The following is a 20,437-nucleotide window of genomic DNA, read 5'->3' as shown; positions in this document are numbered from 1 at the left end:
TAGATGCAGGAAGATTATTCCTGATGTTGGGGAAGTCCAGAACTAGGGGTCACAGTTTGAGGATAAGAGGGAAGTCTTTTAGGACCGAGTTGAGGAAAACATTTTTCGCACAGAGAGTGGTGAATCTCTGGAACTCTCTGCCACAAAGGGTAGTTGAGGCCAGTTCATTGGCTATATTTAAGAGGGAGTTAGATGTGGCCCTTGTGGCTAAAGGGATCGGGGAGCATGAAGAGAAGGCAGGGAGAGTTGGATGATCAGCCATGATCATATTGAATGGCGGTGCAGGCTCGAAGGGCCGAATGGCCTACTCCTGCACCTATTTTCTATGTTTCTATGAGATGCTGCCACATACTCTTAAATCTACCTCGTTGGTTATTCCATTGTTACACTTTAATATTCTTTGCACTTCTCGAATTTTCAGTACAATCTTGCATCATTCACTCATCGTATTGGTTTTTATCATTACTATGCTGTTTATTCTGAGCTATCCCATGAACAAGGAATTTCAGTGTACCCTGGTGAATATGATGAACGAATCAAATCTAATTTAAACACAGTCTGGGCAAGCAGCTGAGTTTAAATGGCCAGAATCACAGTGTTTTCACCTCTCAATCTAAGCTCAACCTGAATAGACAGTTTGTAGTAGCTCCTAAAAAAGACAGCAGTTTCATAATTGCAGCACTCAATACTATATCAAGTTGCTGCTCTGGATACATGGAACATGTTCCCACTTAAATGAAGAGAAATTACTTCAAGATGGCAGTTCCTGGCAAGAACCCGTGGGTGGTAAGAAAATACCCCATTCCCATTGCCAGTCACAGCCACCAGTGAGCAACTAAAGGGCAGTCAAGCAGGAGCAGTCCTGGTGAGACATTGGGCAGTAGTTTGATCATCAATGTTGAAGGCCACATGGAAGGCCAAGAGTAATATTTCCAGGGCACAGCCACAAGGGGAGGTTTAATTGACTTTGCTTGGGCCTGTCTCAGTACTGAGGGAGGGCTGGAACTCTCAAATTGAAGTAGGACATTTCGGGAGAGTCTTCTGCATCAGCCAAGTGACCCGGAGGAAAGGAGGGCTGCAGCTGGGATAGACATTGTTTTGGGAAGAAATTATGGATATTTTGGAAGCATCTTTTACACTGAAAGCTGGAGGGAACCTGGGGGGGGAGAGATGAAGGAAGTGGGATAATAGGGGGGAGAAACTCAGCGGGTGCAGGCATCTAGGAGCCCGGAGGGCGACGTTTCGGGCCAAAACCCTTCGGTAGACTGATGGGGTGGGGGGGGAGAAGGAAGGAAAAAGGGAGGAGAAGGAGGAGCCCGAGGGAGGGGGATGGGAGGAGACAGCTCGAGGGTTAAGGAAGGGGAGGAGACAGCAAGGGCTAGCAAAACTGGGAGAATTCAACGTTCATGCCTCCGGACGCAAGCAACCCAGGCGGAATATGAGGTGCCTCCAATTTCCGGTGTTGCTCACTCTGGCAATGGAGGAGACCCAGGACAGAGAGGTCGGATTGGGAATGGGAGGGGGAGTTGAAGTGCTGAGTCACCGGGAGTTCAGGTAGGTTATTGCGGACTAAACGGATGTGTTCGGCGAAACGATCGCCCAACCTCCGCTTAGTCTCCCTGATGTAAATCAGCTGACATCTAGAGCAGCGGATGCAGTAGATGAGGTTGGAGGAGATGCAGGTGAACCTTTGTCGCACCTGGAACGACTGCTTGGGTCCTTGAATGGAGTCGAGGGGGGAGGTGAAGGGACAGGTGTTGCATTTCTTGCGGTTGCAACGGAAAGCGCCCGGGGAGGGGATGGTACGGGAGGGAAGGGAAGAATTGATAAGGGAGTTGCGGAGGGAGCGGTCTTTGCGGAAGGCAGACATGGGGGGAGATGGGAAGATGTGGCGAGTGGGTGGGGTCACGTTGGAGGCGGCGGAAATGGTGGAGGATTATGTGTTGTATTTGCCAGCTGGTGGGGTGAAAGGTGAGGACTAGGGGGACTCTGCCCTTGTTGCGAGTGCGGGGATGGGGAGAGAGAGCAGTGTTGCGGGGTATGGATGAGACCCTGGTGCGAGCCTCATCTATGGTGGCGGAGGGGAATCCCCATTCCCTGAAGAACGAGGACATTTCCGATGCCCTGGTGTGGAACGTCTCATCCTGGGAGCAGATGCGGCGTAGGCGGAGGAATTGGGAGTAGGGGATGGAGTCTTTACAGGGGGCAGGGTGGGAAGACGTGTGGTCCAGATAGCCATGTGAGTCAGTTGGTTTGTAGTGTATGTCGGTCAGAAGTCTGTCCCTTGCGATGGAGATGGTGAGGTCAAGTAATGGTAGGGAAGTGTCAGAAATGGTCCAGGTGTATTGGAGTGCCGGATGGAAGTTGGTGGTGAAGTGGATGAAGTCAGTCAGTTGTGTGTTGGTGCAGGAGGTGGCCCCAAAGCAGTCGTCAATGTAACGGAGGTAGAGGTCGGGGATGGGGCCCTGATACGTATTGAACAAGGATTGTTCAACGTACCCGACAAAGAGGCAGGCGTAGCTGGGGCCCATGCGTGTGCCCATAGCTACGCCTTGTGTTTGGAGGAAATGGGAGGAGTCAAATGTAAAGTTGTTGAGGGTGAGGACCAACTCTGCTAGGCGGAGGAGGGTGTCAGTGGCTGGGTATAGGTTGCTCCTCTGGTCGAGGAAGAACCGGAGGGCTTTGAGGCCATTCGCAATGTGGAGTAATATACCTGCATCCAGAAATTATGTGTACACGGAGTCGGATCTTTGTATTGAGTTGCAGTGCAGCATCACGACTTATGCAAGCAGCGAGAGCAGGATCAGTTAGCAAATCTACCTTCCCATCAGAAGCATACTGTCATTCATCCAAGGATAGGTATGGCGTGGTGCAGATTTTTAAGAAGCCTCTGCCCTTAAGAAAATAATTAGGCTTTTTTATGTGATGGATCTGTGCATGTTTGAAACCCAAATATATAAGTATTCCCTGCAATAGTTAGCGTCCTAACCCTGCCGCTGCTAAAAACGCTACAGGCAATGGGAATGGCCTTGCTCCTCGGCTGGCTGTATGGAGAACTGCCGCCACCTTGTGCTCAGCAAAGGAATTACGATCAATTGTGTTTTATTGCTGGTATTCCAGATCTCCTTTACTCATAGCAAATTCATGCAGAAAACAGAGAATAAAGGTAATGAACAACAATGATCAAGTATCAAGAAAGAGTCGAGAGTGTTTTATTGTCATGTCCCAGATAGAACAATGAAATTCTTACTTGCTGCAGCACAACAGAATATGTAAACATAGTACACAACAGAATATGTAAACATAGTACACTGTTGTTTACACTGTTCCTGAGCCTGGACGTTACAGTTTGCAGGCTCCTGTACCTTCTTCCTGATGGCAGGGGTTAAATGAGTGTGTGGCCAGGATGGTGTAGGTCGCTGATGATGCTGGCTGCTTTTTTGATGCAGCGACTCCGATAAATCCCTTCAATGGTGGGGAGGTCAGAGCCTGTTCACAACTGTTCTGGAGCATTATAGAAAACTCTCCACTTGTCTGGATAAGTGCGGCTTCAACACTAATAAAACTTGACACCATACAGGGCAAAGTATCTGTTATTGCTTTGCAAGTGACTGATGATAAATTTATTTTCAGCTTCCATTCGTGATACAAAGCAGCAAATATGTATTGATTTGTGAGTTAGCTGGTATTTTATATTTCTCAGTTACTCTAGTAACAAAAAGCAGAAAAATTATGCCTTTTGCTATTAGGACAAATAAAGTCCAAAAATAAAGACGGATCTGTTAGATGAACTGCAATTAATGTGGAGTTAACGTAATGTTGTTAGATCCTGAAGTCGCATTTTTTTAAAATCAAATGTTATTGTAAAATCATATACGGTTTCTAGTGTAATTATGTTGATTACTGTGTTTTCTTTGTCTCGCGGTTTAATTGAGCACTACACATCAATCACAATCCTCAATTGTGATTGATTGATTTTGATTGTTTGTCCCCATCAAGATTATAATCTCACTGAGTCAAGTGGAGGTAGTGAAAGCAAAAATTATTTAAATAAAAATAGTTATACCACTCTACATCCGAGTGAGGGAAAAATCACTCGGATTGAGCAATGTTATAAAGCATTCATTGGAATTATAATACTGCACTGTGCAATTAACTACCAATTTATTTGCCATAATAAGAATAGTCAACATAATTCAAAGACGTTAGATTTATATAAGGTGGGTGGAGACATGGGAATCAAATGCAGCTAATAAATGGCATAAATGGCACTTATTTGTAGAACACATTGCTTTAATAATTCTAAAATACATCAATCATTCACTTTGCACTAATAAATTGAATGTAATGTCTTCTAATACAACATCTAAAGTGTCAACCCTTAACAGATTGAATAAGAAATTAAGCATATTAAATACAAACATTGGTTCAGAAATTTCTCTTACTCATTGATGACGGACCAATGAAGTTGATTTACAAAATTTTCACAGAAGTAATCCCTCTCAGATACAGTAATAATCTATGTTTTTACATTTTATAGGTTTTCAGAAAACTATTCCACCAGGGGCCTGGTGCCTGTGATAAATGACGCAGATGAAAATAGCCGTGCAGTCCCGCTATGCAGCTGCTCTGCCCAACGCAGCACCAGTGTTAATATACCAACCACTCTTACAACCCGGGAAGAACCCCACTCATCCCAAACTGAGCATTGCCAAAGCCAGAGCTGGGATTCCCCATGTGATCAAATGCAAAATGCAACCACAATCCAGGAGAGCTCGGACTGTAAACTCCCTTCAATGCCAATGGAAGAAATGAAGAAATCACCTGAGGACCTCAAGTCAGAAGAACTTGCCAAAGAGATCATTGGCAAAGACAAGTCTTTGGCAGAGATATTAGATCCAGATTCAAATTTGAAGACGACCATGGACCTGATGGAGGGCATTTTCCCCAGGGGCAGCACGGTGAGGCAGGAGGTGCAACACAGAAGGCCAAGATTACAGAAGATGGTCAACAACTCTGTATCTGAGGAGGAGAAGTAAGTTGCAAAGTTTTTTAAAGGGTAGAATCAAATAATTCTAGCACAGCAACTAAACAGTGTTTGCAATGCGTTTACGTCAATGCTATTTAATCATATGCAAACCAAATGTTGCATTTTCCACCTTTTAGGTGAAACCAGTCATTCTAACTCAGGCATTGTCCATTCCCAGCACTGCATAAATAATGAGGCACAAGTTGCCCGTTGGCAATGATAACAATCTCTGATAATGTTGTAATTACCTGTGCTTAGTGTAGATCTAGAAATCTAAATCCCTGTCCCCTGCACCAACTCCTCCTCAGCCACACGTTCAGATCCCCTATCTCCCTGTTCCTACCCTCACTAGCACGAGGTACTGCAAGCAACCCAGAGATAACCACCCCAGAAGTCCTTCTTTTCAGCCTCCTGGCCAGTTCTCTATACTTGCGTTGCAGAACCTCCTTCCTCTTCTTACCCACGTCATTTGTGCCTACATGTTGACTTGGAACTGATACCTTGGAGCCAGCTGGACCTTTATCAAAGAGTGGAAGAACAGGGAGAGAATTATTGGGGAGGGGGGGGGGGGGGGGGGGGGGGGGGGGGCGACTCTTTGTCCAGTGAACAGATAAAACATTTTTTTAAGGTATGCTTGAGAAAACTCAGCGGGTGAGGCAGCATCCATGGAGCGAAGGAAATAGACGACGTTTCGGTTCGAGACCCTTCTTCAGACTGATATGGGGGTGGGGGGGGGGGGGGGAAGAAGAAAGGAAGAGGCGGAGACAGTGGGGTGTGGGGGTTCTGGGGAGGGAAAGAAGGAGAAAGCAGGGACTACCTGAAATTGGAGAAGTCAATGTTCATACCGCTGGGGTGGAAACTACCCAAGTGAAATATGAGTTGCTGCTCCTCCAATTTACAGTGGGCCTCACTCTGGCCATGGAGGAGGCCCAGGACACAAAGGTCGGATTCGGAATGGGAGGGAGAGTTGAAGTGCTGAGCCACCGGTAGATCAGGTTGGTTATTGCGAACCGAGCTGAGGTGTTGGGCGAAGCAATCGCCAAGCCTGCACTTGGTCTCACTGATGTAGAGCAGCTGACACCTAGAGCAGTGCATGCAATAGATGAGGTTGGAGGAGGTGCAGGTGAACCTCTGCTGCACCTGGAAAGACTGCTTGGGTCCTTGGATGGAGTCAAGGGGGGAGGTAAAGAGACAAGTGTAGCATTCCTGCGGTTGCAAGGGAAAGTGCCAGGAGAGGGGGTGGTTTAGGTGGGAAGGGACGAATTGACCAGGGAGTTACGGAGGGAGCGGTCTCTTTGGAAAGCCGAAAGGGGAGGAGATGGGAAGATGTGGCCAGAATGGAAGAAGGGTCTCGACCCGAAACGTCTCCTATTTCCTTTGCTCCATAGCTGCTGCCTCACCCGCTGAGTTTCTCCAGCATTTTTCTAGCATCTGCAGTTCCTTCTTAAACTTTTTTTTAATGTCTCTTTATTAATGACACCTGATTGAACTGCTTTTATTCTTTTAAAAACCTTTTTTGTTCATGTGTTAACAAGTAAATTTCTTTCATAGGAAAGAGGAGAAAGAGAGGGGAGCAGCCACTGCACATTGTCCCACTTACTACAGCACGTCGGCCCTCAAAGCTGAACTGATGAATAAAATAAAGGATATGCAGAGAAATGATGCTGAAGATGAGGAGGAAGTACCGGACATAAACGAGAAAAAGGTGCTGAAATTTTAGAGCTAAATCACTAAAAGCAAAGCCTGACTTCATTCACCTCTGTGACCCAGGAATTGAATATACATTAGGGCCACTCAACCCCCCTTGATACTACCCTGCCAAAGGACACAGAATCATTATTAGCACAGCAGGAGGCTTTTTGGCCCACCTGTTCTTTGAAGAATATTGCAGTGACTTCTATCCTTCTGCTCTCCTTCCATGGCTCTAATTCATTTCTAACACAAATGTTGATTAAGTACCCAGACTTAAACTACTTGGAAATTAGCCTAGCCAGTGGGTGAATCAGATTACACCTGCTCACTATATAAGAAAATAAGTCCTTTCTCACATCAGGTCCTTTCTCACTCCTCCATTTTTTGGTAATCCTTTTAAGTCTGCAGGTGCTTGTGATTCTTCCCATTTGGCACCCGCTTTGTTGTATTTACCTTTTCTAAATTTGATATCCGGCTTTGCTGCAGTTAAATGTCCTGTAATCTCAGTAGGAAGAACGTCGGGGCCTCAAGAGAAGGTAAATGGATTGGCTGCATTACATTCACTAGCCCTGCAAGCCTAATTTATGAGTCTATTTTCCCAAATTATTACATTTTCCTTTTAACCTTCACAATCTTTGACAAACTACAGTGATTTAAAAAAAATATCCTGGGATGAATTTGAACCATTTTTATTGCCTAGCTCTATTATAAAGATTACACAGTGATTCTCAAATACTAATTGTTGTGAGAGGGGTATCCACACCCCTACCAACTTGTCCCATCCTTTGAATGTCATCCACTATTATCAAGCACTTGGCACAATTCTCAATGCAACGATTGAACCTGAGCTGGTGTATTGGTGCCCCTTTATGTTACGAAGGTTTGTTGCAGTGATTCACACTGAGGTGTCCAGTGCCGTGGCATCTGGCCCACTTTACAATTCATGCACTATTCGAAGCACGACCACAACAAGTGCTTAATGTGCTTACTTTTGCTTCTCTGACCCTGCATTGTTGTGTTGGAAGTAAACCCTTCTAGAGGATAAGTGAAACAAAAATCATCTCTTGGCCAAAGAAAGAAACCAAATGCTGAAGTAACTTAGCAGGTGAGGCGGCATTCCTGGAGAACATGGATAGGCAGCATTTCAGATCCGAACCCTTCTTCAGTCTGAAGCGGAGTTACTCCAGCATTTTGTCTTTCTTTGGTATAAACCAGCATCTGCAGTTTCCTGTTATTACACCTTTTCAAACCAGTCGCTTACAGAAAGGAGCAAAACAGAACTTGCTAGAGTTTCTGTACCCCAACAACCAATAGCACATCTCATTTAGTTTGCAATTCTGTTTGCTGAAATCAGGTTGCACTGCTTGTGATAGCTTTGTAATGTATAAAGACCAATATTGTGTACTGCGGCCGGCGAACGGAAGCCAAAGTATATAGTCATTGAGTAAAAATGTTCACAGTTAATGTTTTTTTAACTTTTAACAAATAGTTTTGAAAGCAACGTTATGGCTTCCGACTTTCTTTCACTAACTTAATTCAGTTCTCTTTCTACTTTACAGAATGAGCTAATTGAGAGCATAACATGTAAAATTCAAACCCTGCGTGAAGCCAAGGAGAGCCTAGCAACTGACATTAAACTGAATAGTGCTCTGGGCGAGGAAGTGGAGATCATGATTAAAGGCTTATGCAAGTCCAATGAATTTGAGAAGTACAGGATGTTAATTGGCGACTTGGACAAGGTCGTAAACTTGCTGCTTTCCCTCTCTGGTCGTTTGGCACGAGTGGAAAATGTCCTGAAGACTCTGGATGAAAGTGCAAATGCGGAGGAGCGTGTACGTAATCTGATGCTTTAACTCGTGCCCCTCTGGATTAGTAAAACATTTCCACCATTTAAAATCCACAGAGAATTTTAGTTCCTATGCCTAGGAGCTGTCCACTGTTAGAGGACTAAAATGTAAAGTATATTTGGCTCAGGGCATTGTTTAAATAACTTGATTTTCTTCAATGAAGAGCGAATGTTTTGCCAATGGACTAATGCAAAATGTAGAATTTTACATAGTATTGGCCAGAAGTACTGCATTTGATCCCTGATCCATTTGGGGCACAGTTTAAAAGGGATTATCAGCTATTTGAAACCTTCATTAATCATGATTATTAATACACCATTAAATCTTTAGGGCAGAATATATTAATAGCACACACCCTCTGCAACTCAGCCCTTTCAGCAACGGATATGCTGTAGAGCGCTAACAAATATTTTCTCCTGTCTCCTTTCTCAGCCTCACTGTAGGTTTCTCCAATAGCATAAAGTGGCACAGCTGGTAAGAGTCACTGCCTCACAGCACTAGAGAGCTAAGTTCACTCCTGACCTCTGCTGCTGTCTGCGCAGAGTTTGCACGTTCCCCTTGTAACTGCTGGATTTCCTCCCACTTCCCAGAGATGTATAGGTTGGCAGATTAATTTGGCCAAGGTAAATTGTCCCTGAATTGTAGGTGAGTGGTGCAATCTAGGGGGATTTGATGAGAATGTAGAATGGTAGGCTGACAGTTCGCATCTGGATAAGCTCAATGGCCCGTTTCCATGTTTCGTCAACTCCAGCACAGCCAAATAGAAGGTGCAATCTTTGTGAGATAAAATAGTCGTCAGCTCCTTCCTGTGGAAGGAAATTTCACCTAACGCTCAAGCTTGGAAGTTAGTAACCATTAGTGAAATGTGTGAGAAAACAAGAATCAAACTGCCAGAGGCCTAGTATTGAAGGAGGTGTTTGGAAGAATGAACTAACAAGCAGCTTGTTGTCCCTTCAAATTGAGCTATAAATAGCAAAAAATAGACTCTTGGAAGAATTCAGCAGGTCAGGCAGCATCAGTAGAAACAAAGGATTGGTTGGCATTGTGATTCGAGGCTCTGCATGAGGACAGAGAATGCGGTGCTTTTTTTGCCCCAGTTTCCGGCTTATGCAGTTTCTTGTGTATATTTATCATCAGTGGTTTTGACAGTAATGTTTTGGAAGAAAAAAGATGTGGTGAGAAGACCGAGCGCTAAGAACATTATATTGCCAAAATAAGGTTGTCTCATTCATGGCAGTGATGCCATAGTAGAGCAAGTCTTAATACCCATAATTTAGAGGAACCAGGCTTGCTTTTTCCATGTTATCATCTATTGACATACTGAAAGTGTGTGGCTATTGTTGAGCATATTATTGGGAACATCTGTACTGATATCCTATGGCCACCAGTACCAGAATAAGAGCCACATTAGTTTAGAGAGATACGTTGTAGAAACAGGCTCTTTGGCCCACCAAAACCATGCCGACCATCTATTACCTATATACTAATTTTATCTTATCCCACTTTTGCAACCTCCACATTAGGGCCAATTTACAGAAGCCAATTAATATATAAACCTGTACATTTTTTGAATGTGGAAGGAAACCGAAGCACCCTAACCCTAACCCACATGGCCACAGAACGTACAAACTCCACACAATCAGCACCTGCAGTTGGCACCCAGAGATGCTGCCTGACCTGCTGAGTTAGTCCAGCATTTTGTCTACCTGTAATAAGGATCGAACCAGTGACTCTGGCACTGTGAGGCGCCAGCTCTGCCACTGTGCCGTCATATTGAAAAACTTAGAGGTCAAATAACGTTTAAAGAATTTAATCTGAGCAAGCAAATACAAAGAGAGAAAATTGGAGAAGGGGGAAAAAATGTTTTCAAAAATGATCATTTTAAGTATCTTGTTGAAACATTAATTATGTTTCTGATGTTACAGAATTTGTTAAATGAAAAGCGTCGACTCTTGACCAGTCAGCATGAGGATGCAAAAGAACTGAAGGAGAACCTGGATCGCAGAGCACGTGTGGTCTTGGCCATCCTGGAGAACTACTTGACCGTAGAACAACTCGACGACTACCAGCACTTTGTGAAGATGAAGGCGGCCCTCCTGATGGAGCAGCGGGAGCTGGATGACAAGATCAAACTGGGTGATGAGCAGCTCAAGTGTTTGTTGGAAAGCCTACCTGCTGACTTCATATCGCAAAGGACGGCTCCTTCACCCACCAGCCACTCCCAGCCTGGCACCTCACAGCAGACATTTACCTCTCCCCTTTAAATTGAGAGTAAGGGATTATTTTTTTCAGGTTTTAAGAGTAAACATTCAATAAACATGAATATCAAAGACGGCGTATTTAAAGTGCTCTGAGTTTTAAAGAAACAGTGGCTAACATGGTTTGGCCAGAAGATACTCCGCATGGGAACATACCCACATGCTAGTCTACATCAGCGCTACACTTGAAAATTCCCATGGAGAGCGAGAAGAATCTTTTCAAAAGTAATGTTTTTTAAAAAAGCACCCCATGAAGGAAAGCAGCAGGGTAAAAGATCTCTGCGTAAAAGATATTTTAAAAGCAATAAGAAGCTGTTTTGTAGCCTTGCCAATAACTTCAGAGAATTACTACTATTTATAATTTTGAAGTATAAGATTCTGTATATACACTAACCTTTCATGGTTCTACTCTATTGTGTAGGGGGGAAAAAGTCTAATTTTGTAAGAAAATCACTTTTGGAGAGAAATACAACCCATATCACAAACACTGATTGTAATCTACTGAGTTTTTGCTTTTCGATTAACAATGAAGGACTTCGGATCACCGGGAACAGAGGAAGCTGGAGATGAACAATCATTTTTGTACCAAATGCTGATAAATTCTTTCAAAATATGATGAGTTTCCACTTTTAACTCACATTGTCAGTAACTTTCACTTTTCAAAACAATGTTGTAAACTAACGGAATTTTTACATCTGCATTTTTGTCCTGATATTTGATGGTAAGATATGACCCCCAGTAGCTGGGTAATCACCCTTCTGTACAGCTGGCAGAAATTATTGACTGGCATTGCTCTCCAGGACAGTACGGCATGAGTTCCTCCAGTGCCCTCATTATTTATACCAAGATCAGACGATATTGAAATATATGTAGAATACTGATTTGTTTCTGAAGTGCCCTCCGTGAATGAAGGAACTCAAAATTGGTACATGTTGCAACCGAAGCTCTCCTGTCTTCAGAGTTCCCGTCTCTATCTGCGTAATGTGATGTTAATCGTAGTGTTGGAAAAGCAGTTTACAGTGCAGATGCGCACAGCTCCACCCACAGAGCCCTATTTATGTGGGAATCCTATTGCATTGGATGAGTTGGGTACAACCTAAAGCTTCTGTAACATTTTTTTCTCTTGTTAAAATATTCCGATTTCTCAATATAATGGGCTGTATGTACACCACTGTACCAAATACAAACTTTCTGAAGAGCAGACCCTGAGATGGAAGATGCGATAAGAATCTTCATTACTTGACTGCTGTCAGATCCAGGTTTTATCTTATTTTAAGCTTTGTTGTGGCATCTGATGACAAGTTGTTTTTTTTTTGTAATTAATAATGTTTCATGCTCCACTGTAATGCCAACTTTTTTTATTCAGAGGACAATGACTTTTCAGAGTTCAATCACGACTTGGTCACAGCTGTACTCGTTCAATGTTTGCCAGTCAATCCGAGTCTTTGCCCAGACGGTGATGTGAAACGCGTTCCATGGCTTCTCACAAATCAGCCTGTAGTGCAGTATGTGAAATCAATCCTTTGCCATACTTCTCACAGTCATATGTGTTCTTGACCAGAAATCATGACATTGAAGCTTGCACCCCACTTATTGCTGCAGACAATAAAAATGATGAGTGTCAGCACTGGCCTGTGTGTTTTTCTTTCTGCATTAATAACCCTGGTCTTATGGAGCAGCAACGTTGTGTTAGAGTGCATGTAACACTTTTACTGGGATAATCTCAACTTCTCTTTCTGTGAAACATAATGTTCAGATAATCAATAATGAGCCCTGGGTAACATCACCGCTTTTCTGAATGGTTACCATGCACTTATGGACTTTATCCGTAATAATTGGAGATTGTTGTTATTAATTATTAATATTCTATTATTATTCTATTCTAATATTCTATTAATAATAATAGAAATCTCGGCAGTTCCAAGTGTACATGTGAGTGATTACTGAAATCCCAGAAAGACTTTGCCAATGTTTTCCCAACCGTGCTCCAAAGCAGACTTGGACCATGTTCCAGAAATGCATTGCTGCTCATTGTAGAGATTAATAGCTGTGAAGAAGAGTTAGCTTTAGTTAACTTCCATTTCATAGCTTATTTAAAAACTTTGATTCCCCCCCCCCCCCATCCCCCCCATCTTAAATTAATTTCATTTCTGATGTGTGTTTTTCTAGTTTCTAACTGTTTGTCCTTCAAAAACATTCCAACAGATTGATAGCCAGGTAGGCCAGAGGTGTAACTTCTGTGCCTTCTAAAGTGTTCTTCTGTATTGATGGGCAGCTTGTTCTGGCCCTTGTCACCCTTTCTATGCAACAAGAATTGAGTGTAAAACTTTGCATGGTACATGCCTCATCATTTAGCTTATCTGGACAAGCTGACTGCAGAAGACCCGCACAGGTAAGTGATCCTTTCTCCATGGCAGCATCGAGGGTGTGTGTTTAGTTCAGAGATACAACGCGAAAACAGCCCCTTCGGTTCACCGAGTTCACGTCGACCAACATTCCCTGCACACCGACACTCTCCTACACACTAGGGACAATTTATATTTATGCAGTATGAAGGCAATTGACCTACAAACCTGTACGTCTTTGGAATGTGGGAGGAAACTGAAGATCCGTACAGACAGCACCTGTAGTCGGGATCAAACCCGGGTCTCTGGCGCAGTAAGGCATCAATTCTACCGCTGCACCACTGTGCTCACGTCTGGTGCAAGAGTTTATTCCCCAGGAATAATTTGGGTAAAAGTTTAAGATTGTGTAGTGTTAACAGTGAAGGACTTAGGCAGTTTTTGCCGGTTGTGCAGACAGTAACAGGTGTAAAATCAACATATCTTTACCCAGAGATTGGTTAAAGTAGACCATCCCTGGCACAAATAGTCTTGAAATAGCCAATTACCTTGAAAAGGTAATTAATTACTTTAAGTGGAACGGCTTTAAGGGAGTTCAGCAGTCTGAAGAAGGGTCTCGACCCGAAATGTCACCCATTCCTCTCCAGAGATGCTGCCGGTCCCGCTGAGTTACTCCAGCATTTTGTGTCTACCTTCAGCAGATGATCTCCATTTGAAACGAGAAGCCAACTACAGGTGCACAACCTTTTATCCGGTGTTCCAGAAACCGAAAAGCTCCGAAAACCGGCCATTTTTTCCAGATGTCGTCTGCGCACCAAAGCTCGCGTTTGGCGCCAAACCTGACCCAAAACGACCCACGGTCAACCATCTGTACTACTGTAGCGGCTGCCTCCTCCCAATTTGAGGATTTGTAATAGAAAACATCTGTAAATCATTGCTTAAATGTTAGTCAGTTAGATTTTATTAGGGCTTTTTGTGAAGGGGGGTGAAGGGGTAAAGCTTGTAATTCTTAGTCCCCCCCCCCCCCCCCGGAGAGGCGGGGAGCGGTCATGCATTACCGGGTTTGCTGTGCAGTAAGCTCCGCAGGTGCTTTGGCCGGTGGGGCAAATGCGGCTCCGGTTGTAGCTCCGACCCCGGCAACTCTACCCCCTCTGCGAGGCGCTCCAAATCCAGCGCGGCCCGCGGCCGGACACCCCAGCTCCGTGAATGTCGGGAGTCGGCGGCGTCGCAGCGCTGGGTGCGGTCAATGCCTTACCGGGTCGCCGTGCGGCAAGCTCCGGAGCGCTGTGGCCGCCGACCCAACATTCGCGGAAAGCGTCGCTGGATTTGGAGCCGCGCAGTCAGGGGTAGAGTTGCCGGGGTCGGAGCTACAACCGGCGCCGCCCGCGGCCGGACGGAGCCCCCAGCTCCGCGGCTCCAAATCCAGCGACGCTCCGCGAATGTTGGAAGAAGGCGGCCACAGCGCTCCGGAGCTTGCCGCACGGCGACCCGGTAAGGCATTGCCCGCTCCCCGCTGGTATCCCAGCACTCCGACGTCCGGCCGCGGGCCGCGCTGGATTTGGAGCCGCGCAGCCAGGGGTAGAGTTGCCGGGGTCGGAGCTACAACCGGCGCCGCCCGCGGCCGGACGGAGCCCCCAGCTCCGCGAGGTTGGGAGTCGCCGACCAGGTAGGTAGGGGACTAAGAATTAAAGTTTCCCCCTTCACCCCTACACCACCACCACCACATAAAATCCCTCCAAACTAACTGACTAACATTTATGCAATGATTCTCCCGGTCTCCGGGGAGGAGGCAGCTGCTCCAGACTTTTCAAGCCGCCCGCGCTACCTACCTAATCTACGCTAAAAATCTTCCATTCTGAAATCCGAAAATGTCCGAAATCCGACAAGTGTCTGGTCCCAAGGCTTTCAGATAAAAGGTTGTGCACCTGTATTCACACGGTAAGATGTTAATGCTTTTCTGGCTGTCACTGTAGACTTCTCTTGAAGTTATTAATATACCCTTTTAAAACATGTCTATTACCATTATAAATATCAATGACAGGGATAAGCATTCTGAAAGGGACAAAGACCCATCATTTAGTTATTTGCCTCTATTCCACAATTTGAGATTTGTAATAGAAAAAATAACAAGTAGTTAAAGTGCACATTGTCAGATTTTATTAAAGGGCATTTTTATACACATGTAGAAATTACAGCTGTGTTTACACATAGTTCCCCCCCCCACCCCACCCATTTCAGGGCATCATAATGTTTGGGACACATTGCTTCACAGGTGTTTGTAATTGTTTAAATGCCTCCTTAATGCAGATATAAGAGATCTCAGCACCTCGTCTTCCCTCCAGTCTTTCCATCACCTTTGGAAACTTTTATTGCTGTTTATCAACACGAGGACCAAAGTTGTGCCAATGAAAGTCAAAGAAGCCATTATGAGACTGAGAAACAAGAATAAAACTATTAGAGACATCAGCCAAACCTTCGGCTTATCAAAATCAACTGTTTGGAACATCAATAAGAAGAAAGAGAGCACTGGTGAGCTTACTAGTTGCAAAGGGACTGGCAGGCCAAGGAAGATCTCCACCGCTGATGACAAGAATTCTCTCTATAATAAAGAAAAATCCCCAAACGCCTGTCCGACAGATCAGAAACATTCAGGAGTCTGGTGTAGATTTGTCAATGACCATTGTCCGCTGAAGACTTCATGAACAGAAATACAGAGGCTACACTGCAAGATGCAAACCACTGGTTAACTGCAAAAATAGAATGGCCAGGTTACAGTGTGCCACAAAGTGCTTAAAAGATCAACTGCAGTTCTGGGAAAAGGTCTTGTGGACAGATGAGACAACGATTATCATATCAGAGTGACGGCAAGAGCAAAGAATGGAGAAGAGAAGGAACTGGCCAAGATCCAAAGCATAGCACATGATCTGTGAAACACGGCGATGTTTTAAGGACATATATGGCTGTTGAAGGTACTGGCTCATTTATCTTCATTGATGATACAACTGCTGATGGTAGCATAATGAATTCTGAAGTATAGACACATCCTATCTGCTCGAGTTCAAACAAATGCCACAAAACTCATTGGCCGGCAGTTCATTCTACAGCAAGACAATGATCCCAAACATACTTCTAAAGCAACAAAGTAGTTTTTCAAAGCTTAAAAAAAATGGTCGATTCTTGAGTGGCCAAGTCAATCATCAAATCTGAACTAAATTGAGCATGCCTTTTATATGCTGAAGAGAAAACGGAAGGGGACTAGCCCCCAAAACAAGCATAAGCCAAAGATGGCTGCAAAACAGGCCTGGCAGAGCATCACCAGAGAAGACACCCAGCAACCGGTACTGGCCATGAATCGCAGACTTCAAGCAGTCATTGCTTGCAAAAGATCCCGCTAGATGCAGGAAAAATGTTCCCGATGTTGAGTGAGTCCATAACCAGGGGCCACAGTCTTAGAATAAAGGGGAGGTAATTTAAGACTGAGGTGAGACTTTTTCACCCAGAGAGTTGTGAATTTATGGAATTCCCTGTCATAGAGGGCAGTGGAGGCCAAGTCACTGGATGGATTTAAGAGAGAGTTAGATAGAGCTCTAGGGGCTAGTGGAGTCGAGGGATATGGGGAGAAGGCAGGCACAGGTTATTGATAGGGGATGATCAGCCATGATCACATGAATGGCGGTGCTGGCTCGAAGGGCCGAATGGCCTCCTCCTGCACTTAGTTTCTATGTTTCTATATGCAACAAAATACTAAACATTACTTTCATTTACATGACATTGCTGTGGTCCAAACATTATGGTGCCCTGAAATAGGGGGACTATGTATAAACACTTGTAATTTCTACATGGTGAAACCAAAATGTATAAAAATGGCCTTTATTAAAATCTGACAATGTGCACTTTAACCACATGTGATTTTTTTTTCTATTACAAATCTCAAATTGTGGAGTACAAAGGCAAATAAATAAATTATGGGTCTTTGTCCCAATCATTATGGAGGGCACTGTATGCACTTGAAGCGCAAATTATAATAAAACCTACAAATGCCGTTGGCTCAGTGGTGTTTAGACGTGCACTTGCTTGCAGGATAAGGGCTTTTGCACGAAAGATTATTACTGACCAAGCATCCAAAAAGCACTTTACAATGTATCCAGCAATTCCAAAATTGGTTCAACCTGCTTGGTTAAGCCTATCAGCTTAAAGTTATTATACTGTTGGTATCTGATGCTCAGTGAATCCAATGTCACTGGGTCATAGGGCTTGATGCACGGAGCCGCTCAATCCATCTGGAGGACATCCGTAACTTCCGGTATATGTTATTAATGCAAGAAATGCGTACTTTCCTGCCTGTTAAAAACCGCCAAAATGTTGAATTTTTGCACTGTAAAAAATTGTGGAAGTCGGGGTAAGTGTGAGAGACATGTACCCAACTTCAGAATTCCAAACGTGAAGCGAAATGAAGGTAAAGAGAAGCGAGAACTGAAGGGACAACAGCTAAAGTTATTGGCGAACATTGGCCGTTCAGATATCGGAATTGAAAATCGCGTTTGCTCACTGCATTTCATCAAGTAAGGCATTATTTGTATTTTTCTTGATTCCTTTGGTATCTAAAAAGTCTCAGAAGTGATAAATCTGGCTATAAATGTTGCTTCAGTGGCATTTTCCTTTTGTATGTAAAAACCCACTTGAGAACCATGGGCGATTTAAAAATTTTATAGCCAAATTTATCACTTCTGAAACTTTTTAGATGCCAAAGGAATCGAGAAAAACACAAATAATGCCTTAGTTGATGAGATGCAGTGATATTTTACTGTAATTTCAGATGTTGACAGTGGGTCCAGAATACTCATTGATAAGATCTCCTACAGCGAACTACGGAGTACTTGTCAATGAACTGCCGTCTTTGTTCTGAACACCCTGTATAGCTCACACATAAAACAATAAATTATGTAAATCTTACCATAAATGACAGAAATAAAAAGTGTTGTCCTTGTTTATGAATTTCGTTGTAGAATGATTTAAAATTGAGTGGATTGATGCAATATACTGCTAACCCATAAATGTTTAGTTATGAGATATTCACATTTAAAAACTCACTCAGTAGCTCGGGTGGCTGCGAGCGGCTGCCGGGCCCGGACAGCAGAACCGCAGCTAGACCCGGGGCTCGCAGGTGACCTGGGAACTGCAGCTAGTCCTGGAGGGTCCTGGCCACGATACAAAAAAGGCTGCGGACCCCTGGACTAAACCAAACCCTCGATCCTGTCCCGCCATCCTTTATTCAAAATTTAGCAACACAAATGGTGGTGCGTCTTCATTGCCGGGAAATAGGGTAACTCATTTCCCTCAAATATATGTAGATTTCCCTCAAATATATGTTAAATTAAAAACTAAACTATGGTAGCAATGCAGTTTTTCATGTATAATGCTTGCACTTCTGCATCAATGTAGGTATGTATACACTATATTTCTTTACACTAATATAGAATGAAAAAATATCTTGGCATGTGTTCATTTATATTTTATTCACAATATTAGGATTTCAGAGAGAGGTTGAATGAAAGAAAAAAAAGTTCAACAAAATTAGGAGATCACCAGAAAGAAACTAGAGAAACATACATATGTGTGTGTTATATATATATATATATATATATATATATATATATATGTATATATATATATATATATATATATTTATATATATATATCTTATATATATAGATACATATATATCACACATATATACGCATCATATATACACATCATTAATGAATATATGTGTTTATATATATATATATATAAGAAACTAGAGAATTATGTATGTGTGTTATATAATTATATACATCAATATCACATTTATATATCTGTATGATATATATAATATATGTGTTTATAAAATATAAATATAGGCAAATATTGGCTTACGGCTTATGTTCCTTATATCTTATAGCAAAATATAAAGGCAAATATAATAGTCTTTATGGCTTATGTACATCATGAGAATGGCTCGTGTACATCATGAGTTGCTTTAAATCAGTTGTTTCTGATCTATGAGGAACTTTGAAATCTATTATCTCTATCTTGCCACTCACACACCGAAACACACACATACCGTTCCCCCACAACAAAAATTAAACAAAAGATCATAGAATATGGTCCAGAGACCTTTCATTGAGCATTGTTGCTTATTTTATACCCAGTTTACCTTTTTAATTTTTTTTTTAAAAGGAGCACCTTATTTATGGTGCTCATTCCAATGGACTGACATGGATTAAACTGCGAGAGGCAGAATGGAGATCGGGATCTTATTCCTAAAATGGCGGAAGACGCTCCGTGACGTTCCGAGAATGGAGATCGGGATCTTATTCCTAAAATGGCGGAAGTGACGCTCCGTGACGTTCCGATCCGTACTACACGTCAGCCCATTGGATTTCGTAAGAGTGGTCTATCTTGCTCCTCTATAATTTTTGCTACTCACTGTCCTATCTAGTTTTGTGTCATCAACACATTTGTCCACCCAGTCAAATTATTGATAGAGGTCAAGAATAGCTGAACTTTAGCCCTAATCCGTGCTGTACTCCACCAGTCACAGTCTGTCAACATAAGAAAGATCTGACTGTTCCCACTATTTACTTTGTCTCTTAACCATTCTCAATCCACAAGTGCATTTGGTCACAATTCCATGTGCTTCAACCTTGTTGACCAACCTGTACCGGACATCAACAACATCCAAATTCACCACATACACTGGTTTCCTTATCAATACTTCCTATTTAAGAATTCCAACAGATTATGTTTCTTTCAAAAATCCATGGTGACTGCTCAGTCCTATTACTTTTTTTCAACACTTGTTGTTATTGCATCATTTATTGTAGATGCCAAGATTTTCCTTGGCACTGAGGTTAGGCTAACAAGTCTGCAGTTTCCTGTGTTTCTTTTCCCCTTCCTTAAATAGCAGGGTCATGTCTCCTATCATTCCATACACAGGAACATTTCATGAATGTAGAGAATTTTGGGAGGTGATAACTGGAGCATTCATTATCTCGGTAGCCATGTCTGTCAAATCTCCAGGATGTAGATTGTCAAGTCCATGGGATTTACCAGCTTTTAGTCCCGCCAAACTTTATCTAGAATTCTTTTAATAATAATCCCTTCAATTTGGCTTCGCTGCCTGCCAGACCACTCTGGTATTTCTGGCAGTTTTGTGTCTCTTCTGTCAACACAGACAAGGTAGTTATTGAATTCTTGTATTTTCCTTATTACCTCTTCTCCTCTTTA

The 20,437-nt window shown here is 43.1% G+C and overlaps 1 protein-coding gene across 8 annotated transcripts in view; it reads left to right on the top strand.

The window, feature by feature from the left end:
- The window catches only part of shroom3 (shroom family member 3), a 426,943-nt gene extending 414,493 nt beyond the window's left edge, over nucleotides 1-12,450 (top strand). For all 8 annotated transcript variants that reach the window (XM_055639577.1, XM_055639552.1, XM_055639569.1 and 5 more), the window contains 4 exons: nucleotides 4,541-5,035; nucleotides 6,581-6,734; nucleotides 8,281-8,553; nucleotides 10,494-12,450. In XM_055639577.1, coding sequence (XP_055495552.1) covers nucleotides 4,541-5,035; nucleotides 6,581-6,734; nucleotides 8,281-8,553; nucleotides 10,494-10,832 — 1,261 coding nt within the window. In that variant the 3' untranslated portion in view covers nucleotides 10,833-12,450. The remainder of the gene's footprint in view (nucleotides 1-4,540; nucleotides 5,036-6,580; nucleotides 6,735-8,280; nucleotides 8,554-10,493) is intronic.
- Nucleotides 12,451-20,437: the final 7,987 nt, after the last annotated feature.

Source organism: Leucoraja erinacea, chromosome 1 (assembly GCF_028641065.1).
Source record: "Leucoraja erinacea ecotype New England chromosome 1, Leri_hhj_1, whole genome shotgun sequence".
Lineage (NCBI taxonomy): Eukaryota > Metazoa > Chordata > Chondrichthyes > Rajiformes > Rajidae > Leucoraja > Leucoraja erinaceus.
This window is presented reverse-complemented; position numbering and strand designations above follow the sequence as displayed.